General features: G+C 36.6%; 2 protein-coding genes and 1 long non-coding RNA gene across 5 annotated transcripts in view; 2 read left to right on the top strand and 1 right to left on the bottom strand.

The window, feature by feature from the left end:
* Nucleotides 1-4,801, top strand: part of LOC107266431 (pancreatic triacylglycerol lipase) — a 13,781-nt gene extending 8,980 nt beyond the window's left edge. The window contains exons 2-10 of one of the 3 annotated variants that reach the window (XM_025083621.1): nt 1,500-1,657; nt 2,275-2,361; nt 2,434-2,508; nt 2,590-2,855; nt 2,949-3,423; nt 3,509-3,760; nt 4,113-4,227; nt 4,304-4,510; nt 4,584-4,801. In XM_025083621.1, the coding sequence (XP_024939389.1) occupies nt 1,576-1,657; nt 2,275-2,361; nt 2,434-2,508; nt 2,590-2,855; nt 2,949-3,423; nt 3,509-3,760; nt 4,113-4,227; nt 4,304-4,510; nt 4,584-4,671 (1,647 nt within the window). In that variant the 5' untranslated portion in view covers nt 1,500-1,575 and the 3' untranslated portion in view covers nt 4,672-4,801. The other 2 variants (XM_025083622.1, XM_015736904.2) reach the window with 2 other exon arrangements.
* LOC112494152 lies at nt 1,693-3,320 on the bottom strand. The gene is made up of 3 exons (XR_003059326.1): nt 3,222-3,320; nt 3,003-3,084; nt 1,693-1,851 (listed from the first exon to the last, which is right to left on the bottom strand). It is a non-coding gene; the product is annotated as an uncharacterized LOC112494152 (long non-coding RNA).
* A 210-nt stretch (nt 4,802-5,011) lies between the features above and the next one.
* Nucleotides 5,012-8,777, top strand: LOC107266409 (protein DDI1 homolog 2). Its single transcript, XM_015736857.2, has 6 exons — nt 5,012-5,522; nt 5,779-6,000; nt 6,107-6,361; nt 6,722-7,027; nt 7,106-7,225; nt 7,431-8,777. The coding sequence occupies exons 1-6, from the start codon at nt 5,261-5,263 to the stop codon at nt 7,655-7,657; spliced, it is 1,392 nt and encodes a 463-aa protein (XP_015592343.1). The 5' UTR covers nt 5,012-5,260; the 3' UTR covers nt 7,658-8,777.

The following is an 8,777-nucleotide window of genomic DNA, read 5'->3' as shown; positions in this document are numbered from 1 at the left end:
AAGGGGGGGGGGGGGAATTATACATTTTTTCACGGCTTTCGAGTAAACCGTGTATGTAAACCGAAAATTTTATCCGTGGTTAGCACTACCGTTGTTTCGTTGATTGTTTTTATAGATTTTATTAAACCGAGTCATCGTCTCACACGACACTTGATATTTTTGGATTTTTTATTTTCCGACATTTTTTTTTCTTTTCATCTATCCTGTTACGGTTTGACACTCGCGTGACGTCATAAGGAAAGTCTCGACGTCATGTAATTTCTACATTGTCTTCCGGGGACTCGACTCCGTTATAATACGTCACAACCACGTTCCCTAATTATTATAGATTACTAATGTTCCGTGTGGTTAAAACCTGTGGAACTTGACTGGACTTTTGTGAACGGTGCTATATTTATTATAATCTACTCGAGTTAGCGTAGAGTGCACAAAAAGCATATATATAGAGTCACTGTTGCCCGAATTTATAATGAATCTTATAATACCCTGCTTACCATAGGTGTCTCTGGAATGCAATGGAAGAATTGATGACGTCAGAATTAAACAAAAATTAAACAAAACGGTATTAGCAAACGGTACGAGTATTGAAAATGAAAAGTCCAAAAATATTTTTAAAGCCTGACGGAATTAACGGTTTTGTATTTTTTCCCGTCGAGAGTGACAAGGGCGGTAAACATGGGGTGTCGTGAGAGACCGTGACGTTGAGCCAGGAGTATTTTTCTAAGTTGCAAACTATAATAAATTAATGACGTTGCATTATCGTTATTAGAGTATATATTAATATTTTTAATAGGAAAGTAAATGAATAATATTACGATATTATATTATATGGTTCGGCGTAGCGGTCGGTAAGAGCGGAATCTCGTGGGCGTTAAGAATAGGGATGCATTAACTATTGAATAAATTAAAGGTTGGGTGAAAGTGAGAGAGAGAGAGAAAAAAAGGGAGAAAGAATTAAAAAAAAATTGTCTAGCGAAATCCGACGTACACTGGGCGAGCGTTTCCGATCTCATGCAAACTATATAGATATATCGCGATCGCGATCTTGATTATTGTGGATCGCCCTCGCGATGGATATACAATCGGCGACGAGCGCTCTGTATTGTTAGCGAATAAATCGCTCGGGAGATGCTGAGCGATTAGCAAAAAATATATTATATAAATGTGTGCGACATGGAAATTACCTGTAGGTAAATAACGTAAAGTTCATTCGAATGAAAACGTGTTGTCAGTCACCTCACCTATATTATACAATGTCATAATAATAATATGCTGCCATAACATATAAATATATGTCTACGATAATAAGGAGTATATTACGAAAATATTACAAATAAATATGTTATAAGTATATCGATATATGTATATACATGAGCCTGTACCAAAAATGTCCATGAATCCAAAAATTTCCAAAAATTTCATTCCATTGTCTAAATTGACAATATTTTGTTTTTTTCATATATTTAATATTTTTTTCACACATTCGTATCCTTTTCCAGTGTTTAATCGATACTTCGATCGATCTAGAAGTTTCTTGGGAAATAATACTGGTTTCAGGTCGGCTGGTTTTTCTTTATGAGATTCTGGGCCAACGAGTCTAGTAGAACATATTTATGTTGCTCTCACGTAGAGAATTGGGTTACTGTTCAGTTGGCAGGTACGTAGCTAAGTGTTCATCATATATCGGTACGCTGTAAATATATGCAACTACATATGCATAATATGTGTAATGACTTGTTGCGAAAATTGCTGCTACAAGTGAAAGTCTTTTTGCTGGCGTAATGGGTCGCGCGAAAGTTCAATTGCATCCTCTGACAAAATAACATCGTATCGTTTGTGTGCCGTCTGTACCTAAAATCAAATATGAGATGGATAACTTGATAGTGATTTGTCTGTTTTGAGGAATTGCGAAAATTTGAGGAAAAGTGTTTTTAATTAATTTTTGATACATTTTTCTAGTTTTTTTATGAAGTGCATAGTCGGGGTATTTTTATGTCATCACGCAATTATGAATGATTATTAGAATTTTCATGAAAATAATACCGTCGGTATGCACTCGCTTGGAAATGCATTGCGTCAATATGCTGCACGACTTGGTTCTTGTTGCACTTTGCAATTATATGCATCGAAGTCCTTAGACTTATAGACAGTCTCTCTACTGTACTGCGAGAGTTCTATGAAAGTGCATCGGTTTTTTTTTTTAATTATTTAATCATATAATGACAGGTGTTAATCATTTTTTGATAAATTTTTAAACAATTTTTTTAACCGAAGAAATGATCGGGTCAAAATGGAAATGGAGCTTGGGATTTCTTTTGGGAATTTTGTATCTAACTTTGATGGTCGATACGCAGCGACAGGGTGAGTCATTGTTTTAGTTATTAAAACCATAATTTTTAATTGACATTTACTCTTATGGAAATATATGTTTAGGGAGAATTGTACAAAGACGTAAACGAACGATGCATCGTCTAAGCCGGGATAACCTCAAACCAAAAATTTGTTTTGGTAAGTCTGTTTGATTTCAATAGAGTAGATCTCAAATTTAGGAAGAGGTATTGTAAAAATAATTTTCCAAATTTTCTCTAGAATTCGTGGGTTGTTTCGTTGATTCGCCGCAACATTTATCACTAAAACGTCCACCCGAACACCCCAATGTAATAAATACGAGATTCTTGTTGTATACTAGAACTGGGAAAGAAATGCCGGAAGTGATTGAATACGGAGATAGTTTCCGTTCAATTATCGGATCAAAATTTGATTTTGAGAAACAGCTGAAAGTCATTGTACATGGTTACAAGGGCAGCGGAAATGACGAAGGAGCAATTTTTGGTGCAAGATCATTCCTAGCTTTGGTAAATATTTCGAAACAAATTTGTTGACCAAAATAAATGTCTAGTCCCAAAAATAATTACCTAGTGATCGAGATTTTCCTTTGAATCTAAAAGGAAGATGCTAATGTGATAATATTGGATTGGACCAGAGGTGCAGGTACGACTTACCAAGCGGCTGTAGCAAATACTGAGCTAGTTGGTCGTCAATTGGCATTGATATTACTGGATGTTATCAAATTGGGTGTAAATCCTGTAAATATTCATATAATCGGATTTAGTCTTGGAGCTCATGTAGCCGGCTGTGCCTCAGAAGTTTTGAAAAAGAGGAATTTACTTCTGGGACGTATTACTGGATTGGATCCAGCATCGCCATTTTTTAAAAATCACCTCGTGCGAGATCGTTCTAGAAAATTGGACGTGTCAGATGCTCGTCTTGTGGATGTCATTCATACGGACGGGTCAGAAGTTTTTACCGATGGTTTTGGCTTGCTCAAACCCATTGGGCATATTGATTTCTTTCCAAACGGCGGAATCGAGCAGCCCGGTTGTATAGATGTGAAGAATTCAGTTGTAGTCAGTCATTTTAACGGTACTGTATCCTTTTGAAATATTTTTATTAGGAAATGTGAGAATTTTGAATTTTAACAGTTTTATACTTACATTTCCATTTATAGAGGAGTCTTTGAATAGGAAGATTGCCTGTAGCCATATAAGAGCTTGGAAATATTTCGTGGAGAGTATGCACACCCAATTTCAAAATTGCAAATTTACATCGTGGACGTGTAAGCGTGGGGCTAGTTCTTTTAAAAAAGGTCTCTGCTTTCCTAGAGCAGTGACAAATGGACCACAGGAAATGGGATACGCTGCTGATCGTGGACCAAGTGGTGTTTTTTACTTAGTCACAAGACCCGAAGAACCATTTTGCGGTATTATGTTATAAAAAAAAATTATTTAACCCTTTCGCTACGGACGCCGACTATAGTCGGCGGCCGCGAGACTACCTACCCTGACTTCGTTGGTAGCACAGAATCTACTACTTTGTTAATATGTAAATTTCTGAATACCCACAATATACTCATGTTGATGTTTTTCTATATAATATGACGAAACAGTTGCATAACTCTTAAAAAAGTATATATACAAGACAATTCCAAAGTGCCATTGAAAGACGTAAGCGCAGTGCCCCGTTCAGTGGCGCTACTCCCGCGGAACAGACTGCCGTAGCGAAAGGGTTAAAGACGAAATTCTATATTATGTTTGCGTAATTGTATTTTACAGGAGATCCACTTAGAGCGGTTGTAACGACTTCTGAAGTCGCTACAAAGACTCTTGGAATATTGTACATCAATATTGAGCATCAAAACAGTACTACAAATTTTAAGATTTCTTGCGAGTACGTATATTAAATTTTATAAGAATATTCTTTGGGAATTTAAAGGGTTATGTTATTTAATTTCTATTTCTTTAAGTTTGTCCAATCCAACAAAAGAAAGGACAACATTCTACGGTATAGCAGCTACTAAATTTCAAAGTTTACCTGAAAATGTAAAAGTAATTCGAGGTGCAATATCGTATCGTGCTGCTATTGAAAGTACGGAGGAAAATACAACGTTCGAACCTAAGTCTATTATTTTACCCATTAATAAAATAGCTATCGAGGATAGAAAAGGGAATAGGTAAACACATTTTATGTAATTCCGACAGTAAGTGTATAAATTTAAAACTATATTACACTTAATGCATTTTTAGGTGGGAATATTGCAAGAAAGAAACTGTAATGCTGGTTGACTGGGAAGATTCCCATTTTGAATTATACAATAAACCATGCACGAATTGATTACATGTCCCAGGGTAAAGGATTATAAATAATTATTGTATTTTAACTATACATCCGTACGAGAGCTGTTTAGTATGTACGTTCATGAAGGATTTAATGGGTCTCTGCAAAATAAAGAATTTCAAAATCATTTAAATGATTAATTGATTAATAATTTAAAATTTTTAAGGAATTATTTATTAATTTTTATAGTCTATGAAATAATTCTGTCAATAATAAACAATTTTGTTCTTGAGCGGCTAGACTCTGGTAATTGTAAAAAAAATCGATTTAGTCAACTCGATAATCGATCTTCGAGTACGAGATAGTTTTTTATCTCGCATTCGAGAGCGATGTCCCCGATATCTGCGTCGTTCACGAAACGGCACTATCTTCAAGTCTAACCTCGGTCACGGGGAGTATTTTTGCTGAGCTGGGTTGTTTACATCCCAGAAAGTGTTTATCATCGTCACTCCCCGTTTCCCAAGTGAAACCCAATTTTTTTCTTACAAAAGCGCGCAAAACTGCGCGCATTATTCATACCGTTATTGTGGAGTGAGTACTCGGATCTCTAGGAAACAGAAGCCTAGCCGGCATCGTTGTAGTCAGGATGAAGGTGACGGTTACTACGCTGAGCGACGACATCTTCGTCCTGGACGTCAGCGAGGAATTAGAACTCGAGAACTTCAAAGCGTTCTGTGAGATAGAGAGTGGCGTACCGGCGCATGAAATTGTGATTGCTTTTAATGGGCGACCACTTATGGATGATAAGAAGTCTTTACGTGATCATGGAATATGCGATGGGGACGCCGTTATTCTACAGCATATGCATCAGAGAAGCTCTGCTCTCAATTTACAATCTTTCGATGGAGGTCAGGATCCATTCGATGCTACCCTTTCTTTCTGTCTTTCTTTCTTTTTGTTTTTTATACTTTGATTGTGCTTCTATTGGTGTACGAAATGTCTTGCTATATAACATGCTTTCGATTTGCTTTGTTACCTACGAAGCACATTTTTCAAGAGAACAAAGAATAAAATCTTTAAGAGGCATTGAAATATTATACCCTATTGCAATTTTTTGATTTTTATTTCTATTTGATTCAATTATGATTTAGTATATTCTTTTAGGTGTACCTATATTGGACTTTAGTTCGATCAGGGTTCCAGGAACTTCAGCCAACCGGCCTTCACCAAGTTCCAGCACTGCACCAACACAGCGTTTCCAAAATCCTCGCAATGAAGATGATCCTGTAATGATACGAGACATGTTTCTAGCCAATCCTGATCAGCTTGCTCTGTTAAAACAGAATAATCCTAGATTAGCAGATGCTCTTCTGTCTGGCAATCTTGGTATGTTATGAAAATTAAAATATTAATGATACATTCTCTCTATAGTATCGTCATGGAAACCTGAAAATTCTACGTTATTCTATGTCTAAAAGTCAGCGGATTGCAGATAGGTTTGCAACGGTGCTTCGGGAGCAAATAAAAGCGCGGGAGGAGCGCCAGGCTCAACGTCTTAAAATGATGAACGCAGATCCGTTTGACACGGAGGCACAGAGACTTATAGCTGAGGAAATAAAGCAAAAGAATATTGAAGCTAATATGGAAGCTGCCATGGAGTACAATCCAGAAACTTTTGGCACTGTCGTAATGCTGTACATCAACTGTAAAGTCAATGGATTCCCTGTAAAGGCATTCATCGATTCAGGTTACTATTAGCATTTAAAATTCTTTATATGGTAGCACGCAGTTTATACATGCATCGTCAGTCTGGTGCAAACATCGTGTAAAAATATATTTCACGCGATACAGTTTATTCCTCGAGTCGCTATTTTTAAATTTGCACAAGAGTCAGTCTGACTTCGCGTAGCATATGGCTCTCACAGATAAACAACTTAATAATAGACCTCAGAGCTCGCCGATCGTGCACATGCGATTCATCGACAAAAATTTTCGCGAGTCATTGCCCTCCTACATCGGAATCCTCGTCAGGGTTACCGAATCCCGACCGATTGATTACCGGTCTCCATCCCTCATGCATTGCAAAGTCTACCGTTTTGAAAATTAGGTGCTCAGACAACAATAATGTCCGCGGCTTGTGCCGAAAGATGTCACATAATGCGACTGGTTGACACAAGGTGGGCTGGCGTCGCAAAAGGTGTTGGCGTCCAGCGTATCATTGGACGCATACACATGGTACAAATCCAAATTGGCAACGATCACCTCACTACCTCGTTCAGCGTCCTCGAGGAACAGCCTATGGATATGTTACTTGGGTTAGACATGCTCAAAAGACATCAGTGTTGTATAGACCTCAAGAAAAACGTCCTAAAAATCGGTACCACGGGTACCGAAACTTCATTCTTAGCTGAAGGTACATTTCTAACCACAAATTCTTGTATTACCTTAGATAAGGTTTATACTCCTTGTACAATTTATTTTTAATTAAAAGGTGACCTGCCAGAATGTGCAAGACTTAGTGGTAATAGCGACGAGTCGTTAGACGACCGGGACCTGCAAAGAGCCTTGGAAGATAGTTCAAGAGATCCGAAGAAGCAGAGACAGCAACCTGGTAAGTATGTATCTATCCGGGCTTTCCTATTATTCCTATTCCTCATTGTGATTCCTCTTTCTACACATCCATAAATTATTCCATAACATTGAACACTTGCCTGGAAGATACTTTATCTTATTAGATAATGATGTTTCTTAATCATCTTAGAGTGCCATAATATTTAGGGTTTATAGTGTAGTTCAGAGTTTGTTATATCTTTCAGACGGCCTAAGCACAAGTAATCCTTTGAGTACATCGGTATCTTCCAGCACAACCACTGCTCTTGAAACAACTGTTTTACCACACGATCCCTTCTCTGAGGAAACAGTCAAAGAAATCGAAGCACTAGGATTCACACGAGCACAAGTAATCGCCGAATTACGTAGATTTAACGGTGATAAGGCGCAAGCCATTGCAGCCTTATTTGTCAAGTCTTTGAGATTTGATTAGGTCATCTTATTAAAGAACTCTAGAGAACTATACGGGAGTTAATGAAAATTCTTAAAAGAATTATTATCATCCAAAAGCGCCGATATTTGTTCTTCCCATATTTCTCAAAAAACAAATATCATCTTTTGCAACGATCATCGACATAAGTGCTTTACTTGCTTCGCTATTGGCCAAGTGAAGCACGACTTGAAACGAATAGATATTGATTTGAATCATTGAGGACTTGAAAATTTGTAATTATCACAATTGTCTCAATATCAAGCATGGTTCATCGAATAGGTAACAAAACGGATGTTATCTTAATCAGGGGTATCAAATCTAATTGTGTGGCGCTAATTAATGGGTAATCAAACCACCTTTGATTCATTTAGAATTAGAAACAAGGGTGACTTACGTTAGTATAGTGAGTTAAATGAAAAGGCTCATGTTGATATAACGAGCAGGAAAATTATCGGGACTGAATAATGAGTGACATAGGTAATTAATATAACTTGGCCAACAGCAACGTACAGAACATTTTATAATTTCATAATCTGCACAATTACATGCAGAACTCGTACATGATAGACGCTCAAATGCAAAGTAGAGTATGAATAGAATTTCTCTTTTCTTTTTTTCTCTTATTTGTCCAGACTAGTATATCGTCAATTTGTATTTCTAAAAGTCTAATACCAGTCTGACACACTGCTTCCAGATATTTTGCAATTGAAAATGAATCAGTGTACATATGGTAATAGTCTGCGAATCTGCTATTAAGTTTACTTTTAGAAAAATCTTAAATACGATGAAAGTTATCATTTGAACTTACAAAAGTGTTACGTGCGATAATAGGAAAGAAATGATCTATTTACGTATCATTTGTTTTTTTCTTGACTTACTTTTTGGTATCAAACGAGAACTAGTTTTTTGCCTTGGGTGTGTCTCAAATTTATTTGTAAATAAGATATCGTAAATCCGCAAGTGTTTTTATACGAGAATCCCAACAAAAAAAATGTCTATAATTTAATTAACAGGTTTTCTATCGTTTTACAAACGAAATCCACTGTATGCTGTTACCAATCACTTAGTACGTACTGCATTTTATTGTATTTTCTTTATTATTGATAAAAAAATAACAGGA

Source organism: Cephus cinctus, unplaced genomic scaffold, assembly GCF_000341935.2.
Source record: "Cephus cinctus unplaced genomic scaffold, Ccin1 Ccin1_scaffold0310, whole genome shotgun sequence".
NCBI classification, from domain to species: Eukaryota; Metazoa; Arthropoda; class Insecta; order Hymenoptera; family Cephidae; genus Cephus; species Cephus cinctus.
The sequence above is the reverse complement of the archived record's forward strand: the minus strand, read 5'-3'. Positions and strand labels throughout refer to the sequence as shown.

Coding starts and splice junctions, on each gene's coding strand:
- LOC107266409 (XM_015736857.2), top strand. CDS start 5,261: ATGAAGGTGACGGTTACTACGCTGAGCGACGACATCTTCGTCCTGGAC. Junction 5,523..5,778: donor TTTACAATCTTTCGATGGAG/GTCAGGATCCAT, acceptor ATATTCTTTTAG/GTGTACCTATATTGGACTTT. Junction 6,362..6,721: donor AAAGGCATTCATCGATTCAG/GTTACTATTAGC, acceptor TTTGAAAATTAG/GTGCTCAGACAACAATAATG.